The 21,039-nt window shown below is 40.9% G+C and overlaps 1 protein-coding gene across 1 annotated transcript; it reads right to left on the reverse strand.

Moving 5' to 3' along the window:
• Nucleotides 1–6,030: 6,030 nt before the first annotated feature.
• Nucleotides 6,031–20,701, reverse strand: CHMP4C (charged multivesicular body protein 4C). Its single transcript, XM_027905324.1, has 5 exons — nt 20,422–20,701; nt 13,205–13,382; nt 11,822–11,936; nt 8,408–8,516; nt 6,031–6,194 (listed from the first exon to the last, which is right to left on the reverse strand). Exons 1-5 carry the CDS (start codon nt 20,615–20,617, stop codon nt 6,130–6,132), a joined length of 663 nt encoding a protein of 220 aa, XP_027761125.1. The 5' UTR covers nt 20,618–20,701; the 3' UTR covers nt 6,031–6,129.
• Between the last annotated feature and the right edge of the window lie 338 nt (nt 20,702–21,039).

Below are 21,039 nucleotides of genomic sequence, written 5' to 3' on the forward strand. Positions count from 1 at the left end.
ACAACACAGATAAGATCTGTTCTCAGGTTAGTGCTGTTACAGACTTTTCCAGAACTACTTGGTTCACACAGGAGGATTTTTTTCCCTAGCTCAGTAAACTGAAGTGACACATTTTGCTGGCAGCTTGCAAAGCATTGGGAGCCGAAGGTTTTAACCTGAAAAGTGTGAGATGGTGTCTGCTAGCCCCACATTCAGCTATGAACTCCTGAAGCTGTGAGCCCCGGCATAGGAAGCTGTCAGTTCACACGGAGCTTCCTGTGCCAAATAAGCCCTCTTCTTGGTAAATCAGTGCGATTAATTCTAAACACCACCACCTCAACAGCCTCTAAACCAGCAGCTGCAGTACCTCCCTACAGGCATGTACCACCTGTTCCCACCTAACCCGAGGTCATGCTGGCGTTACCACACGACAGACGTGCTCTGAACCCTCACAGGGTCTGAGATTTGACCGAGAAATCCCTGTCCACGGTTCAGCGTCCTCAGTCTGCTGCAATAACATGGAGCTGCAGCCAGTCACTGCAAGGCACAATTCGCTGAAGCACTATTCAGCTTTTCCTTGGAAATGGGTACTTTTGACTGATTTAAAGCTCTGAGCTTTGTCTTAGCTCCAGTTTGTCGTGGCATTAGTGCATAAAAAGGGGGCTGGTGAACTTCTGCACGAAGGTCTCCTTCTGAGGTCCTGCATCAGCAGAGCAGGGAACAAAGCTGGGTGTCAAGGTGGCCACAGACAGGTGAAGAGAAGAGAAGGCAGCCAGAAAAGCAGCCAGGAAGGTGGGTTAATATTTCAAAGAGCATTTCAGCTTTGAAAAAGGGGGGATTTGTGGAGCCAGTGGAAAGGCTGGGAGGGTTTCACCCCTGCTTTTTGAGATGCAGGCTCCAGCCTGCTGGAGTTTCCTGCTGTATGCTGAATCCAGAGCTCCTCCTGGAGGTCCACAGAGTCCCAGCCCTGCAGCTGACGGAGCTCACTCTGCTGGGCAGCAACAGCAGCACACCAGGCACTCCAACACCCCTTACACATATAGGGTATGCACAACAACCATACATAATACCTATAGGTCGGCAGTCCTAGCTGCCTCTGGTTAGTCCAGCCCCTTGGGTAAGCTGAGTCCAATCACAAAAGTAAAGCTAGGACATTTGGATATATTTACGTATGAAATATATCTGATGACTCATAGTCCTCCTAAAGCAAATGTTTTATTTTTTGATGAAAGTGTCTATCTCAGAATGGAGATGGGGGGATTGTCCATGCAAATCCTGTTTGAACCCACAAAACACTCCTTGCCCCTTTTAAAACAGTAAATCTGCAAATGCTGATGTCAGAGCAATGGGAGGTATCAACATTCATTACCTCCATGGAAACAGACCACCAGCTCAGACCAACTGGCCTCCCACCTATTTTATTAAAGCTCACAAGCCACAGATCCTCGACTTAACACACCCTGCCATTCAATCCTAGGAGAAGCAGCTGCCTGCTCTTTGAGAAAGCTAGCTGAGGGGGTACCTACTGCCCTGCTGGCCTTAAAAACAGCCTGTGTGGCACCGGCTGGTGAGGCAGCTCAGGGGTGTAAAGGGTTTGAGCTTGTCCCTCACCCATCCTCTCCCAGATAGCTTTTGCCTGAAGCTGACCTTGGCAAAGAGGAAGACAACAATCAACTCTATTACACAGCAGCTGGGGAATTACCAGAAGACTGTAGTTGCAGGGAGGGAAAGTCATCTAGGCAGACACACAAACAAAACATAAAAACACAAGGATGTGTAGAGTGTGGTAGAGGAGGGGAGCAGAGGGGCCAGTGTGACCCTGCCAGACACAGCCATCCTACTCTACAAGGTAATTCAGGAATTTCTAGTCACACATTAACATTTCATAACTTTATCTTCTAGCTTTATTGGCAGATATTGATCCCAAGTGTATAGTTCAGCAACAGCCAGGTAAATTGCATGTTGATAACAAAACAATAAACCACTTGAACTGCGAACAAAGTGACATGAACCAGGTACATTTTTCCTACAATATACAGCTGACTGAACAGTGCTATGACAGTGGGTCTTGCCAGTCTCTGCAATGGGGACAGATGTGAGAAAACAGGGCAGCTATGTGAGATTACAGTATTTGTAATTTCTTAAGATGTTCAAGCTAATCCCTGCTATTAAATCATTTCTGAGACGAAAGCTTCCTCGTGTTTCCAAAAAAATACATCATTAAAATAATATAAGCTCTACATCATGAAAAACTGTGATATCTTCTCATTGCAAATATTCCCTGTGCACACTCAACTCGTTCTTCCACCCCCTACAGCCATATATGCAGCCAGCATGTGTACATGCTGCAGCAGTCACTGGATATTTTGTGACACCTTAGGGACTTACAGTCAAACACAAGCTGCCAAAACAATTGAAATCTTTCAACACCAGACAATGATCAGTGGTCTCAAATCACTGCTCCACCACTTTATACATGTGTATAAATGAATGTATATAAAATGGGAGACACTGTACACACACCCTTTAAGGAGATTCTAATGAGATGCACGAAAAAAATGCATTTTTTATTTGTGTCACTTCATATTTGCCTATAGTATTTTTTTCTTTTTTTATGTTTAAAAGACTTGATCATTCCTCCTTTCAACTAAGCCCTGGAAAGTGAAACACAATACTTCTGAAACGATGAGATCTTTGGGTCAGAGGTGGGGAGAAGGTATTTTGGGCACATTAAAATAAAAGAATCTCTCACAACACAACTGTTAAATGTGAAGGAATGGAGCCCAAACACCACAGCATACACTGGGGTGGGGGTTTTTTGTTGGTTGGTTGTTTTTATCAACCAAATCACCTTTGAAGAATTCTTGAATTTTAGCCTGATGAAAGATCAATACATCAAAAAAAAGTGTTTATGAATATTCTCATATCATCTAAAGAGCACTGTATCCTTAGACTTAAGGAGGGTACTTACACTTTTGCCTAATAGGAAGAGAAATTTAATGCAACCATGTAAAACAAACATGACACTCAAATATTTATTTGCTACATATATATATTAATTATTTTCACTATTTATTAATATATTTTCACCTTTTTAAAGCTATCCAGGTTAAAAATGTCCAAGCCTGTTACGAGAAGTAAACATTTTCAAAATAAATAAGGAACAAGAAAGGAAGTCAGCTATAGTACACCATCTGCTGCCACAGTCCTCTTGTCACAGTCCTCTTGTAAAATATGTTCCAGTTAATAGAGAATACATTTACAGTAACATGTGACATTATTCACCCTCGACTGCTTACATACTGAACAAATACCATCTTGACATGAAGTGAGACATATGTTCACAAAAATAAAGGGCCATTTGTCCCAGTGTTATCTGAATTTACACAGGAAAGAGCCACTCCCTCAGCTGAATTAAATTCCTAGATCCCCTTTGCCTTTGAAGAAAACCAATCTCCCAAAGAAATACAGCAACAAGCACTTCAGTTCTGGAGGTCCCTGGTGAATTTTGGTTTGTGTGTATCATTATAGTGTTTCTGAGTGTAGCTTTACCAACCACACGTCCTAGCCTGTGAACTGGTACGTGACTCTGTCCTCTGGAATCAACAGCCTCTACACACAGACTTGCAGAGCAGCTCACGCGAATGACCAATTTAATTTCTTCACCTTCATAAATGTCATTCCTCAAGCATCTGGTCTGACATCAATAAGCTGAAGACACCTGAAGCTTCCCAGGATCAACACTTGGCCAAAACATCGTTGGAGATCAGCAATCAGACGCTGTCTTGCAAAGGACAAGACCTTCCCTAGGATTTTTTCTCCCCTGTGAAGGGTGTTCATATGGAAAATGGTTACACAAAACCAGCAGGTCCACATTTTCCAAAGCAGACTGAAAGTCACTTCAGTTTCAAACTGGAGGCTTAATAGACCTATTTTGGTTAGGCTGCAGAGAGCTTCAAGTATGCCAAGTGCTACATAAGTGCCAAGTATTGGTAAACTACTAATTTGGCCAAGAACAGATGCTAAAAGCCAGCTTTTCCAAGCTAACCATGGGACTATGTTGGCACAGCCCCGTATTTAGCAATACCACAAGTGTGCACACGGCCAGCCTTGCATGGTGACTCAACCAGGGCATGCTAATACATTCTGTACCCAATTCGGACATTTGCATAGACTGCACACCTTGAAAACAGGATTCAAGCCAGAAAAACTAGCAAATGGATTTGAAATAACTCAGAATATCTGTTATTTTGTAAAATAATACTGCTTTCAGCCGGCATTTCATCCAGAATTTCATCAAGCATCAAAACCAGTAACATTCTGTTAGTGTTTGGTTTCCTACTGAAAGTTCAAAATGTATTTTTAAATTTATGGCAGTTTTTTCTTCCTTTCCTTCTTTCTTTTTCTGCTTTGTTTTTAAACCAAAAATTTAATAGTTCCAGATTTTCTTTACTCACAAAAAACCCCAGACAATTTTCCTAGTACCTCCAAAATTTAGGACAGAGTTCACACACTTAATTTTTTCCAATAGGAAATTTATCCAAAGTGGCAAAGTTTGATTCACCTTTCCTATGCATACAAACCAAAAGCAATTCCACCACAGATAATGAAAGTCCTGACAAACTGAATCTTTCCACAGGGTTTATACATTTTGGGTTTCATCCATGGAACTCATCTTGAAAGGTTCTGAGTATGCCATGTGCAGAAACACACATTTCCTTATGCTTAACCCAAAATCCACTACACTGAACCTATTGTAGCTTGTCAAAGCTAAACACCCAACAAATCACAGGCTACAGTCTGCAGGAGAAGGGGTCAGTGTTCTTTTGCTACCGATCTAGAGAAACTAAATGTCCCACTATTCACCAAGTGGTTCAATCATCAGTAAAATTTAAATTCATTTGAAAATAAGAAACCTAGATCAAGGACTCTGCTTCCTACACCCCTAGGAACCCCAGTGTTTTACTATTTCCTTGTGATTGACATCAGTCTGCTAGCATAAAGCTTCGGTCTTATTAAATAAACTTTGTAAGTACAAAGCAGCCTATTTAATTTTTGGCTGGCATTTGAACAGTGATTTCCCATATATGCGGTAGTTTAGCACTCAAGAGTGCCATTTGTTCCTTAGGCTAAAAAACTGTCAGTTGGGCAATAACTCATCAACTTTTAACTAGAGTTAAAAAGGCATTTCAAATGCTATGCACTGGTATTATTTCCATTCATAAACTGAGTAATAGAAAAGACCTGAATGCTCAGAAATTAGAACTATTTTGAAACTGTATCATTAAAAATGTGTTACTAATTCCTTTGAGGATGAGTATTATCATGCAAAGTAAAGACTCACCCTAGAAAGACAAGATAGAGGAAAAATAGACAGAAATCTCTTCTAAATTTTTGACAGAGCTAATGAAAATCAGTTTTGTTTGGCAGGAATATATAGGAACTTGGACATTTCATTTTCCTCAATCACTGTAATTCTACAACCAAGTTGGAAATAGTTCAAAATGCAATTCAAGCTGACCTATAGAAGTACGTGGGATATTTTTGCCAGTTTAAACAAAACAAATAACCTATCCCACTTCAAAAAACCTACAGAAGAGTCTCCTCTTAATATCTAAGACACCATAAGCTGCTCCAGGGAGAGCTTCCTGCCCAAATAAACAGCTATTAGCTCATAGGCTCAAAGGAACTTGCAAGTCAGGGCATGTATAAAGCTGAAAACAGCTACTATTCAAATAGTCTGAACCAAATAACCCCTTAGTATAGGGCCCTGATGACTTACTTAAATTTCTCATTTCAACAATGAATCCAGATTTCTGTATAAGGGAGGCACATAGGTTTTACAAACCAGAAGATATGGTAAAATATAAATTAAAAAAAAAATAAAAATTCTCACTAATAACAAAACAAATCTCTGACCGACACTGAAAAAAATTTGATGCTTGGAGCTTTTGGCAACTATTTCAATTTTTGTTTGCTGGTTTTTAAAGTAGTTTTGTAATATGGCAGTAACAGTATTGTTAGTAAGATCAGCCATAAAAAACTCAGCCTGTATGAAGTGCAACCACACTAAATCAGTAAGGTTATAAAACAGCATTATAGCTCTTTACACTTGCACCATAATGCACAGAGTTATAAAAGACTGCGCTCTTATGAAGCCCAGGCAGCCAGCTTCTTCATTTCATCTTCATCCTCTGCTCTCCTCCTGGTTGATGCTGCAAAGAAAAAGACAATAACCATCAACTAATGTAACAGTCAGAACCATTTTATCTGTTAGCATGAGGACTTGCATAGTGCTTTTCAGTTTGAAGATCTCAGATCAATTTACTGAGTAGCAAGTTGAACATGGATAATGCAGGAATGAAGCTCATGAGAGATGTGACTATTTTGCCTCACCATTATCTCACACATAACCCTGAGGTTAAAAATACAGGTCTGATGTAATTCCTGCTGAAAGACTCCTGCAGAAAACACATTCTAAAAGCTGTCACAGACAGAAAGTACCCACAGGAATGCTGCCAGTTCTCTCACCACCATGTAAACAGGCACAAGTGACCTACCCCAGCCAGCTGCACATCCTCCTACCTTTCCAAATAGGGTTGAAAGGTTCTGTATATGCGAGTCCAGTCTCCAGGTGAACTCACCCCATTTTAAAGGGAGGTGTCATTTATTAAAAGGGACAAAGAAATTCCTGAACTTACTATGCTCAGGTGACACCAGTTAACTACTGTGTTCACAGCATCAGGAACCCCCAGCTCTGTATCAGGTCCCACACACACTTTCTCCTTTTGCACCCAAATCTCCTATCACACATCTGCATTCACCAAACTAAAACCTTGCCCAAATAGCCTTGATTTGCTGACCTACAAACTAGATGCCCTACAGCCCAGGTTCAATCTCAGGCTGTCTCCATCTGTGTGTGGGCTGTGTCAGGACTGGCACCTCTCCCAACACCAGTTGGGAGCACTTGCTGGGTGCACCACACCCTCCTGTGCACCTTTACAGCAGCCAGCTGGCTCCTGCCTGCAGCAGCCACAGGGTCAGAAGCCACCAAGCTGTGGGGTAAGGTGGGGGGACTGCAGCTACCACCTTCAGGGAAAGGATGTGGGAGACCACAGGTCCTGTCCCTATTCTGTAAATGCCACTGGCTCACTGTGTGACTGGGGAAGGTCACTGTGCCTTGCTCCATTCACAGTTTCCTCATCTTCTCAGGAGGGTAACATGCATCTCCAATTAGAAGCATTATAGGTCCATTAACTGTACTGATTTTGCTGTTGCTGTCTAACAGTAGGCACCGAGTTTCAGAAAACATAAGCCAGTTTTGCAAGGTGTTTAACTATATAACCGTAACCAGCTAATTTTGCCTGAAGTAACCATACAGACAGATGAAGTAGAAAATTAACATAGTGAGAAGTACATGGAGATGGCCTGGGTTTAATAAAAATGTCAACTGCTATAGCTGGATCTGGAAGACAATGCATGAATGAGCCATAATCGACCAGAGCGCAATTTGCACCGCTTTTCTAAATTTTTTATTTTTTTTTTTTTTTTACTAGCTGTTCTGCAATTGACTTCTGTAGATGAGGCCACAGTCTCAGTCTGAATGTTTGAAACTACTTCTCAGGATTCAAATGCCATCTGCCAAAACACATGTAATACTCACTGAGTTGAGCTGGCATGGGTAACCTGTTCTGCAGCAGAACACACCATAAACAACCTGTGTCACGTGTGTGCTGTCCTTACCATCAAATATTTATATTCTTTTATTAGCCCCAGTACACAGCAAGTCTTTCAGCTGATAGAGGATAATGGGGATATGGTGAAAGGTGGAGTAAAAGTTGACTTTCTCTGGCTTAATTCAAAATGAACAAGGCAGAATTATCGAAAAATAAGACTACAGCTTAATACAGGAATAAGCCTATTCAGTAGAAAGGAAGGAAAGGAATGAAAATACTTCTTTAAATGTGTGCTTCCTGCTGCCTCCTTCATTTCTAATTAAAACACCAGTGGCAAATATCAAACCACTACCCCACAAAGCTGGATCTTTGTGATGCTAACATTTTGAATCTAGGTCAGGCTCTAATTAAAAGAGACTAAGGATTTAATTGCCAAAAAAAAAAGTGTCTTCCCATTCCTCAATAATCTCACTACATTTCAGTTGGAGATTCATCAGTATATCTGCAAGGTCAAGTTCCTGAGTTTGTCTCCCCAAATCTACAGAGCATTTAGCCCTAAATGCTTTTACAGAGAAAAACAGATTTACATTCTGCTTTTTCTGTTAAACAGATACAAAAGTAAGAAAAGGAATTTCTAACACTTAAATAGTTAAAACAGAGTTAAGTACATGTCTGAAACTCTCTCTTCCTCTCTTCTTCCTCACAGCATGATTTAATAATGAGCAATGTAAAATGGCAAGCAGGCAGTTTACCAGGGCGAGAAGGCAGCGATGTGGACGGAACACTTGGCAACCTGACATCTCTCATTCCCTTGTTCAGTTCTTCTTGCTCCAGTTCTTCTAATTCTGCCATCAACTCATCCTAAATTCAAGGAAAACATTAGTTATAAATTCATTGCACTGACAGGGATCGGAGGCAAGGGCACATTTAAACACCATGAAGCAAAGCACTACTGAAGAAACAATTTACACCTGAAAACACATATCAAAACTCAGCAAATTAAAAGTATAATTTTTACTAAATATAGGCAATAACAATAAACCTTAATTGAACACTGAAAGGAGGACAGTGGAAGTTAAAAACAGGACAAGGAACAAAATTAGAAACAAAACTGACAGCAGTACAGTACTTGTCAAAAACACAGTGGGGAAAAAGCTTCTCTGCTGTCCTCTGGTTTGTTAGAAATCTAGATACTGTACTCCTCAATGGATTCTAATTTTAACATGCGATTTCTCCCATTTTAAAAAGCAAACAGGTTCCATTGGTTATACGGTAGACTGCCATTAAACATTATAGTTCAGCCTTATCACACAAGTCCAGGATTATATACAATTGCAAAGCAGCACTGGAATCAGAAATGTCCTCTGGGTCCTGCTCTTCACTCCTGAAGCACACAACACTCTTGGGCTTTCAGTCGCAGAAGCTAATTTGAACAGATATCTAATCCACTTGTACAATGCTAAAAATAAAAAAGCTGTACACTTCTTTAAAAAGCAAAGAACCTGCTCCTTGGCTGGAGTTTCCCAAAGAAAGGAAGCTAAATGTTACATTATTTGTAGAGAAATGGACCATTGCCACATTGATAAAATGGTTTCAAAAGAAACAATGGGCAAAAGTGGCTGAGGAAAACGTGTCTGTGAAATAGGCTTTGCCTACACATTTATACTTTGTTTATCACTAATGCAAAACTTAAAATGGTAGTTACATAGCAATCACAGGCCTTCCTACCTAGATTTACTTTCTCATGGTTTTATAATTTACAGCCAAAAAAGGGCTACACTTTGCCTACCTGGCCTAGTTTACAATGCAAATCCTTGGATATGATCTAAAAATTTCAGCATCAGGTCTACACCTGATGATGATCAATTCACAGCTGATCTCTCAAGGAAAAGTGCAAGTTGGGGCCCCCTGTTTTACTTAAGCATTTAGTTGAGGTGCAAAACTGCCTGGACTTTAGGTGCCTCAGTCAGTGCTGTGAATACAAGCTTCTTAAAAAGTTAGTGTCCAAGCTGTTGTAAAGTCAATGGCAACAGGTATTTCTGAAAATTTCTAGATGGTCATCGAACCCCCTCCCATGCAAATCAGTCCTTTCCAACCTCTGCTGAAGAAGAAACAATTAAGAGGAAATGTCAGTCATGACAAGCATTCTTTATAAAAGAGGTGAAGGAAACAATGATCATGAGCCTACACCTTTAACATAATAATGTCAAGGCTTTGCTCTTAAAGTGGGAGACTCTAGTTTTAATTTCTATTAATCCTCAAGAATAGACTTAGCTCCTAATTTCCTACAACTCAAAAACTGCTCTACAAGTAGGCTGTGGAGCATTTCAATAGCTACAGCAAATTCCCTTTCTCCTCTTGAACCTAGGCCTCGGCGCAGGAAGAGGGAAGATACCATGTGAACTTGCAGTTTCCAGGCTTTGTCCACCGGATGGTGTGTATTTCACATTTGATTATCAGAAACAGGACTCCAGGCAAGGATCACCCTTCCCAGAGAGCATCCTACTCAGGCAGGACAGAGTTTTTTTGCATTCTTCGTGACACCCACTGTGTCAACCCAGGGAGGAAGAACCCTTATGTTTCTGTGCCTGTCTGGAGCAGGAGAAATCACGTGCTTCCATGATCTCCTTACATCCAAGGCACGTGTGTGAAGAGAAAATGCATCCAAGTGTGTGGTCAAAATGTCCTCCAAAAAAATAAAATTAAATATCGTCCTCCAACACAAATCACCTCATAACTGAGCAATTAAGTCATTGATTCTAGCACTCTTGAGCTGCAGGGGCCTGCAAACCAGAATTTCCACTTACTGCCCAAGTACTGTAAGTATTAGGCTCCCATGCAAAAGCAGGTGCTGGTACAAAGATGTCCCATGTGCCAGTGGCTTATGTCCCAGAACAGGAACCATGCACATCAACTTTGACTAGTATCTCTTAGGAACTTTCAGATCAATCTAAAACATGCTTACTAAGGCTAGGCCCCCAAAAGTTAAGCACTGATGAAAAGTAAGACACTGAACAGCTGCTTGGGATGGCAGTATGTTTTTCAAATGTTTGAAGCCCTGTTCATACAAGTCAAGTGTAATGGCACATGTTTCTTGAAAAGTCTGTTTGCATTCAAAGTGGAAAAACAGGAAAGCAGATAATGGGAACAAAATACAAGGAATTATTCCTATTTTCAACAAATTATAACTGTTGAATGAAACCTTCCCTTCCTCCTAATCAAGCAAATATGTATGATATCACATTTATATTTTTCTTTGTTGTTCATTTGGGTACACAGGAACAAATTAGTTTGGGATAGAGTGAATTGTTTAATTATTCAGGACATTCTTCAAATGATCCCTGATGACCCCAAATCAACAAAGCTGAAAAACAAAACCAAACTGATTGTGATACTGAACCTGATCCCAAGCTCTGCATTTCACAAGAATTTTGATCACAAGATCACAAGAATTTTGAGTACTTTTGACCCTTGAGTCCTCAGCCATGGTTGGATCAGAAACAAGTAATAACGTGCCTAGAAATACAAAACCAAATCCAGGGACACTGGATGGAAGTTACTGCAACAAATTTTCAGAATGGTCTAAATGCCTTGTGGGCATTTCAGAAGAAAAGAGCTCAAGGAAGAAACCTTATTGCTTCCAACAGGTATTACTTCTGTGTAATGCATCTACTTCTGTAGAAAATCTGGAAAAAAAAGTAAAGGACCTGCATCTCCTAGCACCAAAAATGACCTTAAAAAATTGGTCCAGATATTCAGAATTGTGAACAGTAGCCTGTTCACGGTGCAGGAACTGCACTTAGTCAAATGGATGTCTATTTGGAGCACAAAAAATTATATGTTTCAGTGTCCACTTAGAGTAGCACAAATTACATGTTTCAGTGATCTCCTCCTTCCATGGTTCAAATGAGAAAAACAACTACAGGAGTGTAGTTAAAAAGGCTTTTCTTAAAATTTATATATAAATAACAGTAGTTTTTATATTTTACGTATATATTTTATATATTAATATTTTAATTATTTTTATATTTATATAAAAAATATACACTTGTCCTAGATAGAACCAAGGAATTTCACATCCACACCTATTAAGAAACAAACCACTGCACAACCAAATAACTATGGAGTCATCTAATAACTAAAATTCGCAGGCCAGAAGTACTAACCTCATCAAACTCATCACCAAAGTTGGCTCGGTTTGAGATAGCATCTGAAATTTCCTGGGCAACATCTTGCTGTTCAGTGATATCTTGCATCAAATCATCAATTTTGTTCAAGTCCCTGTAAAGATAACATGGAAATATATTTTTAAATATATATCACTCAAATCCTAGAGAAGAGACTCGCTGGAACAGACTATTTTCTTTTTATGCCCATGGCGGTATAAACAGCAGAACTCACAGGGAATAATTTTCCTCACCCATACCTTAATGCCTACACTAAAAGCTTCTGAGTGCTTTGGCCAATTCAACTTCTTCCACTTTGGGATTATAACAAAAGTTAAGTTGCAGCAGAGTGTGTCTCTCTACCCCTCTGGGCTTCTCAGACCTCTGCCAGGCAACAGTCACACCCCTGGGCAGATCCCCCAAGGTCAGCGTCTTTACAGACCTTTCAGTACTTGAAGGGAGCTTATAAGAAAGATAGCAATGAACATTTTTGCAGGGCCTGTTGCAACAGGACAGAGGGTAATGGTTTTAAACTAAAAGAGGGTCAACTTAGACTTGACACAAGGAAGAAGTGTTTTACACTGAGGGTGTTGAAACACTGGGACAGGTTGCCCAGAGAGGTGGTGGATGCTCCATCCCTGGAAACATTCTAGGTCAGGCTGGACAGACTGAGCAACATGATCTAGTTGAGGATGTCCCTGTTCACTGTAGGGTGTCTGGAAAAGATGACCTTTAAAGGTCACTTCTAACCCAATCTATTCTATGATTATATGGATCTTTTTTGATGTTAAGCTTTCACTAGAACCGAGGGCAACTTAAGAGAACTGCACCCCATTTAAAGGCTTCCCCTTATTGTTAACTTCATTATTGTTTCAATTCCTGTTTGCTTCTTCCAGAAAAACCTGATTTAACTCTGTTTATTCAGGCAGGAAAACACCCCTTGAAACAATATAGGACATAGAAAAGAAAAAAAAAGGGGTAATTTTTTTTGTCTGTGTCATATCTTTATTCAGGTCTAACTAGTACTTTGGATCCCACAGTCCAGCTTATAGATTCTGAGGAAAAGAGTTCACTTAGTTTCTATAACTAAATTTTCTTCTGGACAAACCAAGGGCAGAGGCCAGTCTCCACTGCCAAGAAAGATGAAAAAAAAAACAGGTAACACAGATCTCACTAGTTAAGTGAACTTCCTTCTAGAGCTGAGGTTAAGAAAAGATTTTTTTTGCCAAATATAACCCTACAGCACCAATAGCATTCCTAACATTAGATGCCTGAACCAAAAATGAAGTAAAAACTGTCTAACTTGATACAACAGTCTGCAGTGATGGAATAGTTTGAAAGTGGTCAGTAAGCTCAGCTTGGAAGCTATTAGAAAGCACTTACATATTTTCATGTACTTTTTTCATAGCTTGTGCAGCATAACCCATATTCTTGAGCACTTCTGTGTTCGTGTGGGAATTCTCCAATGCCTCTCTCTGGAACTCAATGGTCGAAAGCGTCCCATCAATTTGACTCAACTGTTTCTCATATCTCTTTTTCCTCTTCAGTGCTTGTAAGGCAGCTGGAATAGGAAGAGGCAAAGTGCACTGTGTGTTTTCATAGCAAAATGCAAGGCCCAAGTAGTTCAGCACTAAGCTGACCTGCAGAATTTATAATTCTGACCCTCCTACCTTACCAGTAGGGAGACAAACTTTGACCACACCACATCAGCAGCCTGTTTATCACCAACATGCTGTTGCATGAACATGCTGGGAAGCCTCTTTTAGATTAACTCCTTTTAGAATCACAGGAAAGAGCAGCTTCTTCCTCCACTGCGGGAGATCTTGAACTCCATCCTGTGCACACAGGCAGAGCAGGGAAAATGGGGAGGAAAAAGAAAAACATGAGAGAGGAGTCAGAAAGGAGAAAACAGAGAAAAGGAGAAAGTAAAAACTAAAGAAGACAGCATAAGAAGATCTGTCATGATAACCACATCTTCAGCAACGCTGCTTTCTAAACTTTGCCTCAACAGCAGTAACTGTGAAGTGCAATGGAAAGCCCAAATGGCCTAACGAGGCAGGTGGGTTGGATCAAAGGAGGACTTACATTTCTCTGGCTTTCAGCTGCATCTATTTCTTACAATCACTTAGGAAGACGATCTTTAAACCTTAGAATCTGAAAACATAATAGAACTTTGTAGACACAGGAACAGTCAAACTCAGCTACACCTCAGTATCTTTGTAAATTGTCGATATTAGTCTTTTATATTCGCTAAGTTATGAGCAGCATACTTAGCTCAGAGTAAATCATTACCAGAACTTGGGACTTTCTCTTGGCCTCAGGGTGTGGAACACACACAATCCTGCCACAAGCATTTCCTGACCACTGTCCCTTGAAAACTACAGATGTGCCAGGCAAAAAAACCACCAACAGAAGACTGAGTTAAACCCATTGTTTTTTCAATGCTATTCACACCCATGTTCCTCCCCTTATCTTCTACATTTAATTTTTTAATCAGGTTCAGAGCCTGCAAGCAACAGCCCTACAGCCCCCCAGACTCAACCAACAGCAGCAACTATTGTTTCCATCCATTCAAATAATTGCTCATATACAATAACACTGAACCTTGACACTGGGGTACACAACTTTTCAAATGAAGTTAGGATCCCTCCAAAGAGGGGGCACAGATTTTTGATGTGTAACAACACACTAGAAAAAATTAGTGCTTAGTTGACAAATGCTTGAATCAGCACAGTCAGAATCGCACACCAGGAGCTGTGCAGGGACAGGCATTCACACAGGCTAAGGTTCTAGAACACGCAGTAAGATGTTTCAGGACAGCAAACCTCAATCATAACAGATTAATCATGGTATTTGAGTTCAAGGTTTTCCCAGGCTTTGGGGAAGGGTCCAAAGATCATGAATATTCCAAATGACATGCATAACACCACATGATGTCTTGCAAATGGCAAAAGTGAGAATGGTAAAATTCTCACTGGCAGTTCCAAAATACATAATTTTTACTTAATCCCAAATAATCTTTACCTACTTATTATTTTCCTATATATTTATGCTTATTATTGGTAGTGTTAGCACACCAGCCATTTCCTTCTTTAGCTTCCCTTGAATCAAATTTGATCCTGGATTCTTCCTAGGAAGCTGAAGATTATATACAAATATAAAAGTCTGAAACTGTACCTAACATGAGCTGTGCCAGAGAGGACCCTAAAGCCCTGTGGACAGAGGAGCACTAACCAGCTGATGCAGAAAGGCTTCAACTGGAATAAGCATCTACCATGGAGCAGTATTTCCAGTCAGCGTTATTCAGAAATGGGACTCTGTAATGGTATTGTTATTATTGGCTGCTCAGAGAGAAAATGGATTTCCGCAGTGACACACAAAGCAGTTGTTTTTAAAATCCTGAAGATCATTTAATTAAACCACACCCAAATTAAGAAACCACAGGAGAAACTAAAGTCCTTGACTTCACCTATTCATAAACATCTTTTCCTCATTATTGTAGTGCTACATATTATCTTCATTCTCTTTAGTTTTACCAGTAACTTACAGAACAAATCACTTTGGAGGAGATTAATTCGTCCTTCTTCATTATCAACCAAGGCATAATATATTCCCACACCACACTATATAATTTTCCTGATTTGTATTAAATGAATGCCCTTTATTCCACAGTGGTTTATTATAGTAGCTCCTACAGGCAACTTACGGGTATTTCCTTGTTATTTGAAATCTATTTTTTCTGTGTTTTGCAGAGTATCATGAACTTTTAGTGCTTTTCTACTGCACATTACAAGCATTTTAAACTTTCTGTGCAACTCTTACAAGATTGAAATGCTTCTGCATTATAATGCTAATGCATTATAATTACCAAACTGCAGAAGAACATATCTCTCAAAAATAATGAAATGGAGCACTGAACACAAACTTACTTCAATGAAGGTCTAAGAATGACACTGAAAAATGGTGTTGCCCATTCCAAATATCTCAAAAAGGAAGATGCCCAGGGAGGATGGGTCTAAGCAGGAGCAAAGTCTGAGGAAGCAAGTGTAATTAATACCAACAGAACCAGGAAGAGAAAAAGGTCTTTCCCAGGAAAAAAAAAAAACAAATCAGTATCATATTTTTTTCTGTTGTGCTCCAAAGAAGCCGACTAAACTCCTGCATTTCATAAAGGTTAATATTGTCTGGGCTTTAGCACATTTCCTGTACTTCTGAGTCCAGCAAGCAGGATACAGCTCATAGATTAGAAACAAATTCTTTTAATGTGAGCTTTTATTTTATAGTCAAGATAAGTGCCTGGAACAACAGAAGACTATTATGTCAGTTTAAGTATGCATATGAATGAACTATTATTATTAACATACAGAAGGGCACTTTTCCAATATCACTACTATGCTGATACTTTATTAAGGAAGAAGAAATGGCCAGCTGGGCAATAGTAATCCTGGCCACATTGAGTATCCAGGTTTCAAAAGGAAAGGTCAAAAGTAGTGAAATAGGAAGAGCTGTGGTACCTTCCTCATGGTTTCATGACAGATCATAATGAAAAGAGAGCACAGTGGTAACAACACCTATACCTGTCAATGCCGCCACCACCACCACCCATCAGTACAGGAAGCACCAATAATCTCATCTTCTGTAGTAGAAACAAATGGATTGTCTAGTAATCCTTAAAATTCCCAGGAAGAAGGAAACAAGTGTTTCTTCAGAAGATGTAACACCATTGTGAAAATTCTGGATCTCAATCTTGGATATAGCTCACAAACCTCCACTTCAGCCCTGCAAGGGATCAATGGATTGCAAATTCTCATCTCCCTTACACCAGAGGCAACCAAAGGCAATGCTGCTGAGGCCATAAAAATCATAGTTCACTGCCAGTATGCACAATCCTTAAAGCCCTGTGGAGGAAGCCACACACAGTTACACCTGAATTCAAGAGCAATAATGTCCTGAACTAGTTATAAGTATTCCAGTTCATGGCAAGACACTTGAAACACGATTGTGAAGATCAGAGAACAATTGCTGCAACCTACAGAACAAAGACACAACTAAGGGCTTCCTCTTATCTCCCTGCCAGAAACCCTCATTCCCAGTCTGCCCCACACCTGCCACAGGCATGACTGTTCTGTCCATAGCACACACAACTGCCACACCGTTGTTTGCTTTCAGTGGCCTCCTGGTTACAAGTACCTCATGGAAAAGGAATGCTACACGGCTACATAAGCACTGCATGAACATAACACACAACATAGTTAGCAGCATCTACCTGTAAACCCTTCCTTGCTATTTCAACTTTCTTCTAAGGTTTTGTCTTTAGTAGTACTAGGTGGTTCTTTACGGTTGAAATTTAGTCCTATTCTGGATGGTTTGTCTCAACTTTATTCTTTTTATTTAGTTTGGTTTTGGATTTTTTTACCATCTGTGAGAGACTTCAGGCTGAAACAACACACATTCATATGTATGTTATCTTCACAGTTACCAGTGCACTTCAGAAAATATGTTTCCTTTTAAACAGTTTTCAAATATTCAGTATCACTTTCTGTCCTTTAATTTCTCCTGTATGACCTTCAAAATAATGCAGAAGAAAGATCAGCTCATTGATGGAGTTGGCAGCTGTGCACTGACTGAAACTGAGATACCCCAAAAAGTACAGAAAGAGATAAAAAAAACAAAACAAAACAAACACAAAAAAAAGCCCACACAAAAAGTGTGTGTGGAACGGGAAGAGATTAAAAGGCAGTGTAAACTGTGAAAAAAAATACTGCTTATCATCACATAACCTCTGCAGGACAAATTCCAACAAACAGTGTTTTGTCTCAAAAACCCTGAAGCCATCTAGCCACAATAAGATATTAATGGGGAATGCTGGAAATGTATTTAATAGCCAATTTCAAACAAGGTACAGGAACTGCGGAGATACTCACTTCATAAAGGAAAAGCCAGAAGTAGTTAAGTGATGTTTCACATCTATTTGCATAGCTAATGCATTACAGCTTTTACATCAAGTAAAGCCCACTGATGTCACATGAACTCATTCAAGAGTCATATGAGCTCATATGAGAAACTGCTGGTGCTTGAATCTGCTTCTCCTGCTTTAGTATTACTGACTCAGACTCATGCACCTAAAAATCAAATGAGATCATGCTAATTTGATACATTTTCTATCTCTAGATAGAAATCTTACTCCAGTCTTGAGCAGTCCCATTTTAGTTTCCACAGGTTTCTCCACAGATGCAATTAAGAAAAATTAAAACAAAAATTAAAAATTAAGAAAAAAATCACCCCCACATTAAAAATTACCCGTGAAGTCCCTTTGAAACATTCCCTTTAACAAAATAATGTAGATTAAAACCTTCATTCTTTCATTTGTGCTGGTTAGCACAGATTTTCTCTGAACTATTCATTACAGTACAGTGTATGTAATATGCTGTTATATGTAAATCAACAACGATTAAACTGTAAAGCAATTGACATATCAAATGAAGACATTATTGGGGATTTAAGTTCACTCATTATCCTGCTAATTCAAGCACTTTGGCACAGCAAGGTAAGTTTATCTTGTTTCTCCTCTGACCATACTATTTCATTTTGGCTTTAGAACCATTTTTTGCGTGGAAAAAACTGTCACACTGCAATTCATGCCCTACTCCTGCCTCTTAACTGTCCTTAACTGTTGGCAACTGGGAAGATAAAAGGGAGTTATTTTTAATTATGATCAGCTCAACACTCCAGTTTGTAGCATCACTCCATGAACAATTTCATAGATTAAAAACCAGGGGAACTACATATTGAGCACAGAAGTGGAAACAATGATCTGGAAGAAAAGCTTCAGATATCAAACACTGCATGCCTGAAGCACAAGGCCAACAAAATATCTGAAATCAGCATCAACCAGCTGAGTTAAAGGAGAAGCAAATTCACCTTCTCCCAACAACAAGCTTTTATTCCTGCTTGTGCACCATCCTCTCCTTTGCAGGTACACAAGCACTCCATGCAGCTTCCAGGTCAACTGAACAAGGAGGTCTTAAACTAGCCTGTGTAAAAAAGATAACCCAGACAAAAAAACCCCACAATATTTTACAGCTGTATCCAGCTTTCTGAAACACACCCTTCAGGGAGCTCTGCTAAGGGAAAGGAAGGGAGCAGCACAGGGGCAAGAGTAAGGCAGGAAGCATTTCTTTCTCCTGCAAATATGCCAGCTTATAGTCCAGGTTTGGGACGAAGTTCCAGAGCAGGATGTCTGAATTTAACCAGGAATTGCTACAGTCAAAAAACCAGCCTGTTTTCTTGCATCAGCCCTGCAGCTTGGGCTTCTGCACAATGAACTCAGCCTCAGGAGCAATCTGGTCGTTTTGTCCCATAGCAAATTAGTTTCCAGTTGGATCACCTTCCTGAATTAGCTCACTGCAACAGCAGAGAGGTGACAGTACCTGGACAAGAGAACAAGAGACACTCCAGCTGAAGCCAGGGGAATAGAAAGCGTGGGATTATGACTACCCTGACAGCTCCCATGCTGCAGAGCAGCTGGCTTAGATGTGCTGCTCAACTGGCTTTAGTCCCTCTGACTGTACATTCCAACCTGTCCCATTTTGACCGATGATTTTAAATCCTTTCTAACTAAAAGTTAGGTAAGTTAAACTGCCTTTGGCTAATAGTTATTAAATGCTAAAGTATTACAAATACATAATAGGGCTAACCAAAACACTTCTAACATGCAGCTCCTCACAAGTTCTGTTACATAGCATTATTTTTTAAATTTTTAAGTAACAGAAAGAGCAGACAAAAAGCTACTTTGTCCTTACATCAGAAATCTTTAATTCTAATTTTCCTTCTATTTTAAAGCATTTAAATAAAAATACAGCTCAGAGTAGACAAACAGGCCTTTTAGTTGACTTCAGGAAGTAATTAACTTGTTTTTCAAAGCTCTTTATATCCCCAAGACACTGACTACCATCATATGCTTCCAAGAGACTACAACATCAGTATAGGCATGAGCCAGACCTTATTACCCCTTAGCATCCTCTCCTTTGCAGCTAACAGCAGCCCTGACCGATAGTCACTAATGCTCTAAACTATCATTCATTTTTTGGTTTTATCATGTATATCCTATGTGATTTGAAGCAAATCACTGAATCAGTTTGTTCCTCAGTTGCCACCAGTAGGGATAATATGCATTTATTCATGAATACAGGAGATCCTCACATCCTTCAGCTCCTTTTCCACCTGCCCAGCGCAATGCTCAACCTCCAAGCTCTGATCCCCTCCCCACACTGAATAGCAGTATTTTGCGTTCCGTGTATCCACCCGATACACGCACAGGGAGCCACAGAGAGTAAATTAGTGAGGAATAAAGCATCTTACTACCACCCCACCGTAATGAATCCACAGTACATTAAACGCTAATAGATGCCAAAGACCATCCCGCCTCGCGTGTGTTAATACTTGCTGGGAGCACACCTGCGGAGCCAGGTGACCCGGTCCTGCCACAGCCTCGGCGAGACCCGAGTCCCCCCTTCCGAACAGACCCCAGGATCCAGAGGCGCTCCAGCCCTGGGATTAAAAACCTTGCAAGCCCGGCGGGGACGGAGAGCAGCACTCACCTCGCTTGTTCTTGGTGCCGTGCTGCCGGGCTACCGCCAGCTCCCGCTCGATCCGCGTCTCCAGGTACTCCTGCTTCTTGCTGAGCATCTCCTCCGTCTCCCGCAACCGGGCCAGAGCCTCCTGCGGCGAAGGCCCCCCGCGGCCCTTGGAGGCGGCCGAGCCGCCCCCCTTGAAAAACCTGGAGATCTTGCTCATGGCGGCGGTCCCGGTTCGGCGCCCGCCGATTAAAAGATGTGGCCGGCCCGGTCCGGCCCGCAAGAACCTCCCCGCCCGGCACACGCCGTGACGGCACTTCCTGAGCCCAGGGCTGGCGGCACCACACCTGGCGGCGGGGCGGGCCCGGGGGCGGCCCCGGAGAGGCCGAGCTACCGCTGCCCTCCGCCAGCGCCGGGAGGAGCCGCGGAGCTCCGCGGGGCGGCCGTGGGGTCCCAGGCCGGGCGGGTGGTGCCCGCGCTGCGGAGGCGGCTGCCGAGTTTGCGCTTCCCCCGGACTTTTTCCCCCGTGTCACAGAATCATGGAATGGTAAGGTTGGAAGGAACCACAGTGGATCATCTGGTCCAACCTCCCTGATCGAGCAAGGTCATGTTGGAGCACAGGATTGTGTCCAGACGATTCTT

Source organism: Empidonax traillii, unplaced genomic scaffold (assembly GCF_003031625.1).
Source record: "Empidonax traillii isolate 1590-97213 ecotype Southwest subspecies unplaced genomic scaffold, ASM303162v1 scaffold1140:size184413, whole genome shotgun sequence".
In the NCBI taxonomy this organism is placed as follows: Eukaryota; Metazoa; Chordata; class Aves; order Passeriformes; family Tyrannidae; genus Empidonax; species Empidonax traillii.

Excerpts from the sequence above, each read along its gene's own strand:
- CHMP4C (XM_027905324.1), bottom strand. The coding sequence starts at position 20,617 with ATGAGCAAGATCTCCAGGTTTTTCAAGGGGGGCGGCTCGGCCGCCTCC. Across the intron at positions 11,937-13,204 it reads AAAAAAGTACATGAAAATAT|GGACTTGAACAAAATTGATG; the intron begins GTAAGTGCTTTC and ends TTATCTTTACAG. Across the intron at positions 6,195-8,407 it reads ATCGCTGCCTTCTCGCCCTG|CATCAACCAGGAGGAGAGCA; the intron begins GTAAACTGCCTG and ends TTTTCTTTGCAG.